This window comes from Sardina pilchardus, chromosome 2 (assembly GCF_963854185.1).
Source record: "Sardina pilchardus chromosome 2, fSarPil1.1, whole genome shotgun sequence".
In the NCBI taxonomy this organism is placed as follows: Eukaryota; Metazoa; Chordata; class Actinopteri; order Clupeiformes; family Clupeidae; genus Sardina; species Sardina pilchardus.
The window spans coordinates 27,930,054-27,946,450 of record NC_084995.1 but is presented as its reverse complement, the minus strand read 5'-3'; the positions used below and the strand labels follow the sequence as shown (position 1 = coordinate 27,946,450).

General features: G+C 41.3%; 3 protein-coding genes across 6 annotated transcripts in view; 2 read left to right on the top strand and 1 right to left on the bottom strand.

Moving 5' to 3' along the window:
• The first annotated feature begins 413 nt into the window (after positions 1-413).
• LOC134101811 (toll-like receptor 2) lies at positions 414-2,835 on the top strand. Its single transcript, XM_062555628.1, has 2 exons — positions 414-463; positions 843-2,835. Exon 2 carries the CDS (start codon positions 844-846, stop codon positions 2,749-2,751), a length of 1,908 nt encoding a protein of 635 aa, XP_062411612.1. The 5' UTR covers positions 414-463; position 843; the 3' UTR covers positions 2,752-2,835.
• Positions 2,836-3,974: 1,139 nt separating this feature from the next.
• On the top strand, positions 3,975-10,553 carry prkab2 (protein kinase, AMP-activated, beta 2 non-catalytic subunit). Its single transcript, XM_062524242.1, has 8 exons — positions 3,975-4,100; positions 5,560-5,717; positions 6,219-6,376; positions 6,518-6,611; positions 7,679-7,793; positions 7,918-8,051; positions 8,162-8,230; positions 8,613-10,553. Exons 2-8 carry the CDS (start codon positions 5,574-5,576, stop codon positions 8,688-8,690), a joined length of 792 nt encoding a protein of 263 aa, XP_062380226.1. The 5' UTR covers positions 3,975-4,100; positions 5,560-5,573; the 3' UTR covers positions 8,691-10,553.
• Positions 10,554-10,701: 148 nt separating this feature from the next.
• The window catches only part of LOC134068529 (myomegalin-like), a 55,853-nt gene continuing 50,157 nt past the window's right edge, over positions 10,702-16,397 (bottom strand). For 2 of the 4 annotated variants that reach the window (XM_062524231.1, XM_062524207.1), the window contains 7 exons: positions 16,180-16,281; positions 15,683-15,888; positions 15,107-15,250; positions 14,725-14,863; positions 14,304-14,350; positions 13,898-13,952; positions 10,702-13,122 (listed from right to left, as the gene is read on the bottom strand). In XM_062524231.1, coding sequence (XP_062380215.1) covers positions 12,986-13,122; positions 13,898-13,952; positions 14,304-14,350; positions 14,725-14,863; positions 15,107-15,250; positions 15,683-15,888; positions 16,180-16,281 — 830 coding nt within the window. In that variant the 3' untranslated portion in view covers positions 10,702-12,985. The remainder of the gene's footprint in view (positions 13,123-13,897; positions 13,953-14,303; positions 14,351-14,724; positions 14,864-15,106; positions 15,251-15,682; positions 15,889-16,179; positions 16,282-16,397) is intronic. The other 2 variants (XM_062524216.1, XM_062524224.1) reach the window with 2 other exon arrangements.

Genomic DNA, 16,397 nt, shown 5'->3' with positions numbered 1-16,397 from the left:
CCAAAAAAAGAAAAGAAATTATGTTGGCTCTGCTATCTAACAACGGTGCATCTTGAGGAATTTGTCTTAACATGGAAAGTGCCTTTCTTGTACATCATCTTCACCTGTTTGTCATTACCTGATGAGAGATACTCTTTTAGACAATGACTGTGTTTTTGGCTTAATACTTTGAGATTTTAAGGTATTTGTCTTAAATAAACGGTTAAAATCACATAATCTCTAACATTCTCTTTGAATGATAATGACATGCACAAGTGTGCTGTGGTGACATTGTGAATATAGTCTCTCCCACCATGAATCATTAAAACAAAGGAGATACAACAAGGAGAACAATGTACTGCCTACAAGTTGGTTTCTCTTTCGAGAAATACATGTATTCATGTGATGTCCAGTTCCACTATCTTCCCAGACCCAGAGTGTTGTGTGTTTGATGACTGCCCCTACAAAAGATACATCTGACACGGTAAGAATGAATTTAATGAGAATAAAATCCTAATCAGCAGTGAACTTTATGATACAGTATGCTGTGAACATGTGTGACACTAATGACACTAAGAGTCATGATAAGGTAGAATCTGTGATCCTAACTCAATACTCAAATGCAGCTATTTGCTCTTTACAGTCCTTGTTTGCGCTCTCAAGAAAAATGTTGTATTAACACCCAGTCAGGCTCTGTACATGAGATCACAGACTTAATTTTAATCAGTTTTATCATATGAAAATCTGCCACCAAATATTGTCAAAAAGTCATTATTATTATTATTATTATTATTATTATTTAAATGTAATGTTTTCCATAACATGGAATTGTTTCACAAACATGTCTAATTTATGTTGTTCAGAATGATGAGACCTTTATATTTTCTGTGGAGCGCTCGGACCCTGGTGGCGATAATGACCATGATGATGGAGGCGAAGTGCATCACAGACATAGAGCTTGTAGTGAACTGCTCATCAACCACATACCCTGATGTGAGCTGTTCCACTCCTCCTAATACTGCGTCTCTGGACCTATCCCATAACAATGTAAAGACTATATCAGAGAGCATGTTCTCTACTTTACAGAAACTACAGAAGCTCTATCTTCAGTTCAATCAAATTAGTTTTGTGAACCCACTGGCATTTCAAAACAACCCAGTTTTAGAGTACCTGGACATCTCTCACAATGACCTACCTGAGATCTCTGCTTTACCTTTGACACATCTACCTGCTCTCACATACCTGGACATCTCAAACAACGCCTATGAGGTCATACAGTTGGCGCCCTCTTTTGGCTCTCTTAAACATTTGCAGAGGCTGAAGCTGGGTAATTCACATGCTGTTTCTATCCAGAAGAACCCGGTTAAAGTAACTGAAGAACTTGACATTAAAGAAGTCCATCTGGTCGCAGGGAAAATAAAAGAGTATGAGCCAGGATCTCTGGAAGCCCTTAAAAACATGGACTTGGTGACCCTGGAGGCAGAAAACTGTCAGGAATTTGACAAAATGTATTTGATGCTTAGCGATATTTGCAATTCAACAAAGGCTTTGAAACTAATGAAATTGGATTTGCGGCAAACTAGCGTGGCATTGTTTATAAATGATACTATATTGAAGTCAAATATTAAACAACTGATATTGCAGGATCTGTCGGTTAGTGGGGCATACTGTTCGGTAATACAGTATGCCCTGAAATCAAACCTAGAGGAGGTGATAATAGAGGGACTACATGCAGAGGGAATATGCAATATTGCTCTAGGAACATTTGAACGATGTCATCTAAAAAAATTGTCAGTTAAAGACATTGACAATGAAGCATTCTTGATTTTTGAACCACAACCAACCTTAAATAAATTCATGGAATGTTTGACAGGTTTATCTGCCATACATATCGGTGAAAGTTTTTTTCCTTGTCCAATGTCAGAGAATTTAAAACACCTGACAACTCTGAATGTCTCTCATAATTATCTAGATGACAAAAATATGTTCCCACACTGTAAAATGCCATTCCCAGCACTGCAGTCTCTTGCAATCGATTATAACCATTTTGAGCATCTAGTGATCTTTGGGAATAAAATAAGCCACATGAAGGATCTAGCTAACCTCACTGCAAGTCACAACAAAATTCATTTGGAGCCACAACCTGGTACTGTAGCCTGGCCCAAAAGCCTCAAGAGAATGGACCTTGGGTGGAATCAGCTATCAGATGAAGTATTCTTGTATCTTCCTGAGACTCTGGAGATGTTGGACCTGAGCCACAATTACATTGACACTGTCACTAACATCCAGGGAATGAAGAACCTGGCAGACCTTCGTCTCTCAGGCAACAGAATCAAGTCTTTGAATGGCCTACGCCTACCTCCCTCAGTGCTACGGCTGTACGTGGACCTAAACAACATAACCACTCTCAGCACTGCCACTGTCAGTTCATTCAGTGTAACTGCACTTGACTTCAGCGGTAACCCACTCCATTGTGACTGTGACACTGAGCCTTTGATCAGGTACTGCAGGGCCATGTCAGAAACCAAGGTCCTTGGTTGGCCCTCAGGTTATAGATGCCAGACACCTGAAAGTCTGAGAGGAGAGACGCTCCAGCAGATAAGTCTACCCTGGCCATCATGCAATAGGGCGGCATTTGCTTGCATAATTATTTGTTGCTGCCTTTCTTTATCAGCACTCTGCTACATACTGTATTTAAAGCTACGGAAACGAAGCGCTTACAGCACTCTTAGCGCACTCAGGAACAGGAACAGGAACCAAGGCCACACATAATATTTACATGTCACAGACAGCGCACTTCAAAGTGCACATTGACATGTTTGGCTCCTTCATATGAATAAAATCTCTATAATCCTTGCTATTTTACTATTCATTCTGAAATAACACGTGCAATTTTTTAAGTAAAGAATCTTCACTAATAAATATGACATGGCCTCTGCATGCTTTTTATATGTAGCCTAAGCCTAAGCCTATTCATTTAAATCTCTTTGACACATCAGAATGATGAAGAATGTAAAAAAATTGCTCATCTTACCCTCTTCAAGGATATAATGTGCATTGTGGAATGGTGAAGTGAACATCTTTTTGCCGACATCTTTGGACTGGAGATACCTGTGTCCTTCAAATTTTCCATGATCAATATACACTAATATGCATGTGCAAAAATCACAACTCGGAATTGCTGCACACACAAGATATTTAATTTCTACGAACATCAACATTTAACTGAGAATTTGCCAATTAGATTCAACTGAAAATTTGCCAAGACAGATTTAGGCCTATAACATTTTTGTTGCCTGTTTACTTTTGAATTCACCCATTTAAGTAACTTAAATAAGTCAGATTAATTTGCTGCCTAGTCTCTTTAGTTCTACACTATGGAACCATATAGAATGAGGTCACAAAATCAAGGCAAACTTTAAAATCTTACAGATGCAATACAACTTACCTCAGCCCTGGTGGCTTGCCCTACATCCACCATCCACCATGCTTCTCACATCAGGCTAAGGTGTACATTCATGATTTTGTTTAGCCCTCATATATCTTAAAAGGTCACCAACTGAAGGGTAATACATCTGAATGTTGTTCTATTCACATTTTCTCTAAATCACCCTAATGCCTGCATGAATGGAATCCACTTGGAGAGCATAACAATATTGTTTTACCATTTGCCATAGCTGTAGGCCTACCTTTATACAGATTGTGAAGGAATGATTCCCTCTTCCTAAAAATGCTGTCACATGATACAGCTTCAGTAGACATGTTTTAGACTTTGATTCAATAATAATAATAGGCTAATAATAGCCTATTATTGACTAAATATAATAATAGGCTAATAATAATAATAATAATACGTATTATTATTATTAATAATAATAATAATAATAAAATCATTATGTTTTTATGATACATTTATTTTGAAACATTTCTTTTTCAATTGTCTTGGCTGGAATACAGTACACTGTGTTTTGGGAGAATGTTTTTGCGTATGGCGTTTTCTAATGATGAAGTCTTTTTTGAACTTCTGTAGTTGCCGTACAGTGTTGGCATTAGGAGAATGTTGTCAAAGTTGAAGGAAGGCCTCGGTGAGGGAATACATTGACAATTGTTTGAAGTTACAGGTAAGTCTAGCTTTCCATCTAATACAATTACTGAAATGTATGCTAATGTTGCGTTAGTTAATAGGAATTCAAAAAGTAAAGAGCCATTTTGAGCTTGCTTACCACACTGCTAAAAATACTCATAGCTAGCTAGCTTTAGCTAACGCTAACGTTAACATTATCCTTTCTGCTGCTGCCCAGTCTGGCTTCTACCACACGACGAAAGTAATGTTGCTTTTAACTTTTATGTGCGTTTTACCCACATGCGTTTAACATATTGTATGTTTCCACTCCAGCTTTGCGTTTATCATAGAGTATATTGTTAATACTTCGGCAACTTGTACCACAGTGAAGCAACACTACTGTACATTCAACGTCGTAGATAACGGAGTAACGTTTGAAGGTGTTGACAGGTGGCTTGCTAGCTCTGGCTGTTATAATGCTCAAGCTGTCAGATTTCCATATCTGGTAGCATTAACCGCCTTAGTGTCGGACTTGCCAAACAAGTCATCTTTTCAGTTGGTTGATTGTTTCTAAGGATTGTTATGGTATGTCATCATCTGCCATTTGACTTTCTCTAGTCCCCAAGTCTTAACATTACAGTCGTAAGGCTAGTCGGCGTTTGTTGTTAATTAATCAGTTTGGTGTTTGGGCAATGAGCATTAACCCCATGTAGCAAAGGACATGAGCCACTCATAGACCTAAAAGAAAGGAGCCACTGCCCATCATAGTGGAATACATTACTAGTTTAGTTGTTTTAGGTCCCTAAACTATCCAGCAAATGCACAGTTGTGCTCATAAGTTTACATACCTTGCACATACACATGCTGAAGTTGAATAAAAATAGGAATAAAAAACAACAATACAAACCAATTTTCTTTTTTAATTGAATAGTGTACCGTAAATGAATAAATAAATAAATGTTCTGTCTTAAAATACAGGGGCCATAAATATACCCTTAAAATTCCCAAAGAGGGAGGCAGATTTATTTCTTGGATCCAGGATACTATGCATCCTGATAAAGTTCCCTTGGCTTTTGGAATTGAAATAGCCACATATCATATACCCACCATATCTCTCGATTGGCATAGGGTACTTTCCATACGAGCATCTCTCAATGCAAATCAAACCATGCCAATCTCTAGGAATTTAGCAACTTTTGCCATTTCCAAAATATGTTTTTTATTCCTTTTTAGTCAACTTTAGCACATCTATGTACAGTGTATTTACACTGCACAACTGTAAATATCTTGGTATTGCATGGATGCATGGACAGTTAAAGTTAAACGTGAAAGACAGCAAAATGTCACAATTATCTTTTTAGAAGTTACTCTTGGCCTGTTTAATAAGGCTTCTGTTACATTCAAACTTGATGTTGAGTTACCATTCAAAGCTGATACCTTTTTGCTACTGTTTTCCTCAAATGCGTCAGTTTGGATGTTGGCTGGCCATTCTTAACTTACGTATAAATATTCTTAAGGTTGGCACTTCAGCATGGGGAATACCAGTGATCGTATGTCTGGTGATCGCCATGGAGCAAAAGCCCATCGCTCCGACAGCTCTGGCGACCATAAAGATCTGGAGCCCTGTAAGATGGTGGACAGCACTGATGACCCTAACATCTTCAATACGTCGAAGGTAACGCAGTGACTTGTAGAATATGTTCAGTTGTCAGCTGTCATGTCAAGACAGTGGGGTAGTTTTCGTAATTCAAGTTTGTTAGTAAGCCTACCCCACCCAACACTTAAAGGAGACAGAAGTGGGGTTTAAAAAAAAAAAAAAAACAGAAAATAAAAAATGCATGGGAGTTCAGCATAACCCCTCTTATCTTTGTGCCTCGTTATTTATGAGTCACATCTTGAATACCACACCAATCATGTCCAAGTCATGTTTTGGGATTTGCTTTTACTTATGGAGCCTTTCCATAGGCACCGCCTTGGAATGTTCTTGAGCTTCACTTTAGCGCTTAGCGGTTGTTTGACAGTGGGATATGTGTTTATACCTTGGCTGGCAGTACTACATATTATATTAAATATATTATTTTTCTTTGAAATAGAAAAATCTGTGTTGGAGTGATATTTTACCGTGTCCTCTACGTCGCATACTTGGGGACTATTTATATATGATTGTGTCTCTTAGGGGCCTGGAGATAAAGACTTCACCCCAGACTTAGAAGACATGGTGAAGACTAGTCCTCAGGCCAGGCCTACAGTGATCCGCTGGGGAGGAGGAGGAAAGGAGGTCTACATTACAGGCTCCTTCAATAACTGGAGCGCCAAAATTCCTCTCATTAAGAGGTAGCCTATATCAATTATAGATCTCCGCCTCTGTGATTTTAAACTCCCTTCTGTTTGTGTTAGCCTGTAGTTTGAGAGAAACTCCCTTTTTCAAGTTGTCATAGACGTATAATGTCTGTATTTTGTGTGCTTCAATGAAAGCCACAATGACTTTGTGGCCATCCTGGATTTGCCTGAGGGGGAGCACCAGTACAAGTTCTTCGTAGATGGACAGTGGGTCCATGACCCGTCAGAGGTTAGTGTCCCTCTCTAAACCGTGTTGTGCGTGACAAAAACTGCAGGTTTATTTCTTCAGTGAGTGTTGTGAAACATGAGCACAGCATGTGCAAGATCAATTATCCACGGCTGAAGTGCCTTTGAGCAAGGCGCCTAACCCCTCACTGCTCCCCGAGTGCCGCTGTTGAGCATTCAGCTCACTACTCCGGGTTAGTGTGTGCTTCACCTCACTGTGTGTTCACTGTGTGCTGTGTGCTGTGTGTTGTGTGTGTTCACTAATTCACGGATTGGGATAAATGCAGAGACCGAATTTCCCTCACGGGATCAAAAGAGTGTACTGTATATACAGTACTATACTTATACAATTGACGACGATGACACTTTGATAGCACATGTTGGTGCTGTGATAGGCGGCAGTGGTGCAAGAGGTGGAGAAGTCTTTTTACTAGATTGCTGGTTCTAGTCCTCCCGACCCTGTAGAACTCTGCTTGAGCAAGACACTGAACCTCAAACTGCTTTTCATAAGCAGGTCGGCGCGGTGCATGGCAGACTTTGCCATCGCTCTAGGAGTGTGTGTGTGGGAATGTGAGGGCTGAAATGGGAAAAAGTGTTTTGAGTGCTTTGAGGAGTAGAAGAGAGTTATATAAGTGCCGTCCGTATAACAATTTTCACTCAATGGCGGATTTGTGTCCCCTCGGGGAACCCAGTGATATCTGTGAACACATTTGAGTTTCTTCAGCGGATCTGTTTAGTTTACAAGAATAATGTGTTGGCTTTACTTCCAAAAAGATTTGGTTAGAATTTGTTTGATAAATTTAGGTTTCATTTCAATGCCTGTTATGATGGAACCAGTGTATGGTTGAAATTCGAGAGTGAATGAAGCATCCCCAGACCAATTCTCAATCTCAATTTAAGAAGTGGTCTGATTCAATCAAGCTATTTATGTGCTACAAACTAAATAATGGCACATATTGTAATTTATGTGACTTGCGTCTCCTCAATAGTTAAAACCTTGGTAGGTCAGTCTGATCACCATTCATATAATCAATCCTAATGTTATGACTGACCTGTTTGTCCTTTTCTCAGCCTATAGTCACCAGCCAGCTGGGCACCATTAATAATCTGATTGAGGTGAAGAAGTCTGACTTTGAGGTTTTCGACGCTCTGCAAGTGGACTCTCTGGAATGTTCCGACACCTCAGGTATGTCACGGCAATTATAGCTCTATAGGCTGTGGTTTGTGGTTGTTGTTGTGGTTATGCTTGAAACTAGCAAGATATCCTGTTGTGAGAGAACGCTTATGAGGACTTTTTGTGCCGTGGTCAGACCTGTCCAGCTCGCCTCCTGGTCCTTACGGACAGGAAGTGTACATGTTCAGACCGGAGGAACGCTTCAAAGCCCCGCCCATTCTTCCTCCGCACCTCTTACAAGTCATCTTGAACAAGGACACAAACATATCCGTGAGTTTCATCAGTCATTATGCCTTGTGTCAAATGTTCCTGTATCGAGTCAAATTTTACTGCAAAACTGCAATGCTGTTACAAGTGATGCTTCACATTTCCTTATACAGTGTGATCCTGCCCTGCTGCCAGAGCCAAACCATGTCATGCTGAATCATCTTTATGCTCTTTCAATTAAGGTAGACCAACAGCTTCAAACCCATTCACAAACCCATGTTAACAGTTGAAAGTACATTGTTTCTCAATAATGTCAACTTATTTATTTTTGTGTAACAAGAATGTACATATTTTCATTTGGAGTCTTGGCTCTAAGCCAAGCGTTTGTATACTTCTACAAGTATGTAGGTCTAAGAGACTTATGGTTTAAGTCTACAATCAGACTTCCCACTGTGATCATTTATGTCATCAACATCGTAGCCATAATATTATACAGTAACTAGAAGGGCATGCAGACAGCACAGTCAAGGCCCAACCCCACACACACATTCTCCTTGGCAGAGGTAATAATACTGAAAGCTGAGAACAGACTATCAATATCGATTTCTTCTTTCTCTTCCACAGGATGGAGTTATGGTCCTAAGTGCTACACACAGATATAAGAAGAAATACGTAACCTCTTTGCTGTACAAGCCCATTTAAATGTGTGTGCATGTGTGTACCCGAAGGGGCTCGGTGTGAGCACGTGTTTGCATTCTGTTGTTCTCGCCGACTGCTGATTGCATCCGGACACTCCAGAATTCCAGGCTTCTGACATCTGCTCTGTTAAGGAAAACACACAAGATGCATTCTGACGTGCTTCTGAAATATGTTGGATGTTTTCTGGACTTAAGGGCATACTGCACCTAGTGACTGTAATCGTGGGTGTTTGGATTGCATGGTTTTTGCAATGTAAAATAGCTTACAAGGGCTTCTGTCTGATGCTTAAGCAATAGAGTTCTTCGAGGAGAAGGCCGTGAGCTTGAGTGTCGGTGACATTGTTTGGGTGTCTCTGCTGTTTCACAGTGGTTTTGTAGGCCAAAAAAGTGTGGGAAAGCTGTAAGATTAGTGTTGTGTTCTATTGCATGATGATCAGCGTTTGAAGTTATAATGCATTTATTTCAGCCCAAAAGGAGAAAACGTTTTTTCTTTTCTTTAATTGGCATATCTGGTTAAGTCCAGACACGTAGTGTAGTGGATTCAGACAGATAAAGTTATTTATACAAAATACTGATCACTTGATCGGCCCATGATAATAAATGCACTTTAAACCCACTCATTTTGGCAGTGAGAAGGGATGTTTGCGTAAGATTTGACCTAAGAAGTAGACACATTGTGTGCTGATGCTTTGATGGAGAGTGTAGTCTCTGCCATTCTTTCAGATATCACAGTTGCAGATGTTTTGGTTTTCTTGCTGTTTGTATTTTATATATTTATTGCATTGTGTTGGTTTGATTTGCTACATACAGTAGAACTATTTATTGTGAATGCATGTATAGCATGTCTAAAGTGGTTTTATTATTGTCTGGATCAATTATACTTTTAGCACATTTTTGATGAGTGTCTCAATCCTCAGTCAGTCAGCAGCACTCCAGTGAAATTAGGTGCATGGAGTACATCTATACGTCAATTGCATAGGAACTGCATGTTAAACCCGGGTAACGATGCACAGGCTACGCTACGCTACGCTGTCATAGACTAGAGGACTACTTGCTGATGAGCATCCGGTGTTAGATTTAGCCAGGCACCAAACCAACAATCACTTATGAATGAATTGACCGTCCATTTAACATTGAGTTCTCTGGCAGGTTTTGCAACTCCTCTGTAAGTAGCTTTTTCAAATGTAAGTCAAGGCTAGTGCTATTTGTGCGGTTTGCGTCTCAACCAAAATGTAACTTTGTATACATGGCAAGCCCGTTGTTGTCATTTACAGACACAACTTCATTTAGTTGTATTTTGGATGGATTTCTCTCTTTCAGTTTCGTATTTAAACCGGTGCATCATATTCATTTGTTTGCACTTATGTACTTTATGGTTGTGCTTTGAATGTGATGGCTGCTGACAGATTGTAGTGGCTAAGTGTCAGCTGTTGGTTTCATGACCTTTCCAGTAATCACTGGATGGCGTTTTACCCCTCAAATGTTACTCAACAAAAATATGGCTGCATATAGTTCCTGAAACTGACTATGGTGTAAAATATGAAAAACTTGAATTTTGAAAAAACTTTGTATTTCTTTCAATAATAATGTAGCTCTGTGAAGTTGTCACTGCTCTTACAAAAAATTACTGCAGTTTTTCAAGTGTCAAAATTATTTTCAGTTAATGTGCAGGATTTTGGACAAGAAATTGCATTACAACTATTGTATTGAACTTTACTGTAGAAATGCAGTATGATTGTCCTAAAAGTGCATTGCACTGTATTGTACTTCAAAAAACTGTAGTTTAACTGCAGTTCTTTGTCCCATAACTGTAGTATTTTTTGTAAGGGTGTCTCAGTTGTTTTGAAATTAAAGAGAAAACTGCTACCATCTTCCTCTTGTCATCTCTTTTGGTAAAAGGCACTTAAGAGTTTGTACTGTACATATTCATCAGATTGAACTTACATGTACTGTAGTTTGTGGCTGTCAAGCAATATAAACTTGTTTTTTTTTCAGACAGTAGACAGACACTGAGACATGTTGCATTTGTGTTTATTAATCTCCAGATCTTCATCAGTGCAGCACACGTAGTAACGGTCAGCTTCAGATACACAGCCCACCACTGGACCAGTACCGGCATTCTTTATTCATCAACACACTAGCATATCCTTAGCCTTAGCAATGAAGCACTCTTAAAACACTATTTACACATAATACAGTTGTCAGAACCACCACGTTAACATCGATGCCACAGGACTCTTCAGTTCTGAGAGAGGCATTGTTTACGCTCATTTTCCACCTTTAAATATTTACACAACTTTGGTACCTTTTGTCTCCATTTCAATTCACGCTAAGGAACCACTTGTTTTTAACACCAAATTGTTGGAGTAGAAGATTTGTCAACACAATTACAGTAGGCCTGCACACCACGGAGCGCAAACAAGGCCTGGAAAAAGTTTAGTCTACAGGGAGCAAAATTGGAGTAATACTGTCTAACCTTAGAAGGCAAACAAAGTGATTCTGCCCTAAGTTAATACTAGTGCTGCCACATGGTCTCCTGGAACATTCAGGATAAAGGCATCTCTACATCAAAGGTTTAGTTAAAAGGAGTATGCAGCCAAATCAAAAACAATTTCAGCCAAAACACAATCAATACTTACATGATTGGAAACAGGGCACTCAAAGCTATTTCTCCTAATAAAATGATGCGTTGACATCAGTTATTTAGGATAAACTATGGGCTATTGCACAGCTACCCAGATAATTGATTTTGCATGTACAGCAAATGTCGATAAGTCACACAACAGAACAAAGCAAGAACAAAAAGCTATGTACAACACAAGTAAGCGAAATGTACAGCGAGACAGTTGTAAAAGCAGCTCAAAAGGAACACCTACAGTATCTCTGATGATGACATCAGTAACGTTATGGTCCCACCAGTGGCCTGCCAAAGTTTGTAACCATGGAGAAAATATAACATCTATTGCAATGGTCGATGCAATGGGAATGTTATGGCAATCTGAACCAAATGAAACAAAGTAGCTAATTCATATTTAAATCCAGTGATTCAGATTGAAAATGCATTCCTGTTGGTTCACAGGTGCATTCAACAAGATCGTTGTTGATCTAATTTGAAATCTCATCAAATCATTATTTAACTTAATTTGGATTTGGTCCATTGACGAAGTAAGGAGCGTGGCTTGCCAAAAAGGACATGCAAAAATAATCAAAGACCTTGAACAGCTACTGCCTCTCTGGTTCAAAATGCTCTCCAAGAATAAGACAGATTCAATTCCTTATTAGCTGTCCCAAGTTGGCACAGGGTCAATTACAGCCAACTTCTCTATCGGTCACAAAAATGACGTTGTGATTCTCATGGATAAGGCAAAAATAAAGGAAATTAGGAGTTAAAACTTTGGCAAAGGTTGGCGATTACCATTACACAAACACGGTGTCATTTTCCTTTTTTTTCCTACCTCTCCCACATGCAGAACTGCTTACGAACTACAATTCAGTCAGTAGCACTGCGACAGTTAATAGTAATTAATAATAATTTTGCACTGACGGTCTCTTAGTGCTTACATAAAACACACGCCTCAGCTCCAGTGTCAGGCAAAAGGGAAAAAGCTGGTACTACTGCATCCAGTGAACTTCAGTCCTTATTGCACATGCTCATCGCAGGGGCGAGGAGAGGCCTCCTGACCTTGAGATGCCCTTGTCAGTGGTCTTCGGACCGCTTGAGAGGTGTCGCTTAAGTGGCGGTAAAACGCGATGCCTTAAAACCCCTGAGGAATCTCCAGAGGGATTCGAGGGCAGTAATGGGTAGTAGCAAAGCTGTCTTCAGAAGTTTCAAGGTACCACATCTGTGTGTGTGTGTGTGTGTATGTGTCATGGCTGCAGAGTTTCATGACTTGAGGAGAACTTGTGTGTGTGCAGACTGCGTACCAAATGCATATTCGGCGTTTAGTGTGTGTACACTAGTCAGTTTCACAAACAGTGGAGTAACATGCATCTACATTGAACCGTCCATAAGCTGCCAGGTAAGAAAAGACATTCTATGGCTGCTAGGACGCACACTATCCCTTACGAGAACACCCAAATCCCTACATCCCTAGTTTTGCAAAGGCAATCAGAAGAGATTTCAAGAGTCTCTGTTGCTAAGAAGGAGAATAGATGGAGGAGACAAACAGTAATAGTAGAAGGGAGAATACTAAAGAGAAGGAACTAAGAGGAGGAGAAGAAGAAGAGGGGAACAGAGAGGGCAGGATAAGACAGGCTTAAGGCTGGGAGCCATAGGTGTGGTGGTCTTGCTGGCTGGTTTTAACAGGAAACAGCTTGGAGTAGGCACTCTCTCCCACGCTTCTTGGCTGAACGCTGACTGGCTGGAACATCCGAGGCACTGGGACTCAGGACACCTCGATCAGGACGCCCCTCACAGGCACCTTTGGGGACTTTAGCTGAGGAGAGGGGAAAACAGGGCGGGAGATATCGTATTAGACTCTCACATTTGCAGCTTTGGACTGATTGTAAAATCTCACCAAATGTTACAGGTTACTCAACAAAACACTGCACAACCCATTCGGTTAATAACATTATTGGCTTTCCATCACTTCCAAAAATGGTTTGAGCCACTCCCAGAACACATGGACCATTGTGTATGTTAGGTACTTAGTACTTACATGTCTTTCAACACTTACTTTATTACTTTCAATACACTGAACTGCGAAGCTAGTTGAAACATATTAATCCTACGTTAAACCTCTATGAGTGTCAAAAAAGGGTGAGCAATATGGAGGCAGAAATGTTGATGGATAGATCTTAAGAAATTGATCTCAACTGAGTCCTTCTAAACAGCATGCTCTGTCATGTCAGCATTGTTAAGGCAGAAGTAATGTCAACAGCCCATCACATAAGTTCCAGAGATGATCTGCTGTTATGTCTGAGCTGCTTTATATTCACACAAATGCAAGAGTCAGTACGTCAGCAAAAGTCTCCTTTCAACTGAGAGCTCACAATGGAAGAGGGAAGACCTTAATCCTCCTAATTTCAATCTCCACACTTTTCCACGCTGTCAAAGTGTCAATTTAACACTGCAAATGAAAAGGAGAACTAGATTCTGGGCAGTTTGGGGTGTTAGAGCCAAGCAGGTGATGTCATGAAGAAGCGGTGATGTAAGAGGAAACAGGCGCAAGCAGAGAGGGGCAGGTGGGACACAGTGTGCTTGACCGTTACCATGGCAAAGGGAGGAAGAGGAGTAGCTTAGGGAGGAAATCCTGAGCTCGTTCTTCTGGAATACGCTCAGAGAGAAGGAGAGAGAGGGAGAGAGGGAGAGAGGGAGGGAAGGAAGGAAGGGGAGACCACAGAGGACAAATGCAAGGTCAGAGACAAGGAGGGAATTCTGAAAATAGCTCAGACAGGACATGTGTGGAGAGGAGTGGAGAAACACATGTTGTGTGTAGACACTATGGACCACATTGATGCTCCTGTTGAAAAATTCTGCTCAGGACAAAATGGTTGTTATACTGTGACAAGTCTTAACTCAACGTCCCCCAAGAATCCAGTGATATTTGAACCAGAGCTGTTGGCGTGCAGAGCTCTTGATAACGTTGAAAACGTGAATACATTCAGAAATTCTTACCTCTAAGTTACTTCTGGCTTTTTTGAGCACGTCACGTGTCCTTGACACTGTGGGAAGAGAGGCAGAGGAGGGCAGGCAAGGTCAGTCCCTGCTTACTTCCTTAAACAGTTCCGTTTTCAACAAACTACTTCAAATATACCATTTTAATGTTATCATTAATAAACTATATCATTTTCATTGAGCAAATGAAACTCGGGCAAATTCAGCATACAGTAATTTCCCGCATATAAGCCGCATTGTGTATAAGCCACAGGACAGGGTTTGCAAGAAACAAAACCACATTAACACCATAATAACTGCCCCCCTGTATTAACGTCATAGCTGAAGAAATGTTGCAAAATCAATGTACAGTATAAACCGCGGCTAATAGTCGGTAAATGACGGATAATCTGTAACAGGAGGCAGGAGAGGCAGCACTCACGCTGGCTGACTATGAAGTGCTCCATGCTCTCCTTGGTGCGGCTGGTGCTCCTCAGCCTCTGGATGGTGCCCTGCAGGACGTCCTCCTGCTCAGAGATGCGCAGCCGCAGGGAGTGGATCTCCTCCTTCAGCGTCTGCTCCTGTCCAGAGCAAGACACGTCGTGAGACGCACATTCCGGTTCCGGAAAGTAAAAGGCCTGTCATATGTTCTTCTACCTGTGCACTTAACACAGGTGATATCACTAATGATCTGATCTACCTGGCTGCTAATTAGGATGAGCTGGTTTACTAAATGCTTGGATCAAATACTTGACTTTCTGAAACTGCAAATACCAAGTGTGATACTGTGAAACACGCCATCCACTTGCAGTCTTGGTTCTCACCTTCTGCAGCTGCATGCCGCTGCCCTCGTTGTTGGGAAGGGCAGCCCTCCAGAACATCTTGAGCAGAGAGTTGGCCTCCTCCAGGATCTGGCGCAGGGTCTTCGTATCAGAGAGGAGACTCTTCACACTCCCATAGTCCAGGGCCTGCAGGAGAAATCCAGAAATCCAGAAGGTTAGTAGTTAGTAGGATCATGTTGGCTTTCACAGCCCTAGAGATCTTCACCGTGTGTATGGATGAAGTTATTACCTCCGCCAAGGAGGTTATGTTTTCATTGGGGTTTGTTTGTTTGTCTGTCTGGGGCTTGTTTGTCTGTCTGTCTGTCTGTTTGTTTGTTTGTTTGTTTGTTTGTCTGTCTGTTTGCAAGAAAGTTCTGGATGGATTTCTATGAAATTTTCAGGAAAGGTCTGAAATGACCCAAGGAAGAAACCGTTAAATTTGAGTGATCGGAATCACCGTTTGGATCCAGGAGGCGGTTATGTTTTCACTTGGCGGAGGTTTGCACTCTCGGGACTGCTTTTCTAGTTTGCTACTGCAAATGCTGGAGTGCCGAGGGCCCCGGTGGGTGGGTGCGCTACCTTGCCGGTGCTGGCCTCCAGCAGGGCCATGTTGAGGCAGGCCTGCAGCGCCGCCTCCATCCGCTGCACCAGCCCCTTGCCCTCCAGCACCTGCTGCTGCAGCGCGCCGTAGTCGTCCACGTGCCCGATGGCGTGGCGCCCGTTCCGGTTGGCGAAGGAGCCGTCAGGGGCCTCGCCCTCAAGATCACCATGGGGCTCCAGGGAGTCTACGTGTACAAGTCATTCATTAATAATACATCACATACATTACATACATACATTAAGAAAATAACCAAGCACCTTGACTAGGCTTCCTCAGTCATTTCTTACAACTTGTATCACTCTACTGGTTCAATCCAGTGCAAATATATAATCTTCCTGTTGGTCACTAGTATGTTCAGTACAATATTCCACATCAGAATTTACCCCCAAGGATTGAAATATCATGCAGTTATATGTGAGTAATGAGTATGTATATTTGTCATGCAGTAAAAGATGCAGGGAGGTTAGCAGCACACCGCTGGTGGTGATGGGCACTTCCTCCAGCTCCGTGTAGGGGGTGAAGGAGGCGCCCGCGGGGAAGAGTCCCGTGTCCCTGACCGGGGGAGATGGAGCCGGGTCTGCAGGAGCAACACACCAACACACACACACGCATGCCCATCACCATCACCATCACCATCATCACTGCACAGCACGTCAGTGTGTAGTGCTGGGTTTGTTACTCAACCTCACACAG

What these genes read in the sequence shown, in the direction of transcription:
- LOC134101811 (XM_062555628.1), top strand. Translation starts at nt 844, where the DNA reads ATGATGAGACCTTTATATTTTCTGTGGAGCGCTCGGACCCTGGTGGCG.
- prkab2 (XM_062524242.1), top strand. Translation starts at nt 5,574, where the DNA reads ATGGGGAATACCAGTGATCGTATGTCTGGTGATCGCCATGGAGCAAAA. An exon ending in GGAATGTTCCGACACCTCAG is followed by an intron (nt 7,794 to 7,917) that starts GTATGTCACGGC and finishes TGCCGTGGTCAG; the next exon opens with ACCTGTCCAGCTCGCCTCCT. An exon ending in TTTATGCTCTTTCAATTAAG is followed by an intron (nt 8,231 to 8,612) that starts GTAGACCAACAG and finishes TCTCTTCCACAG; the next exon opens with GATGGAGTTATGGTCCTAAG.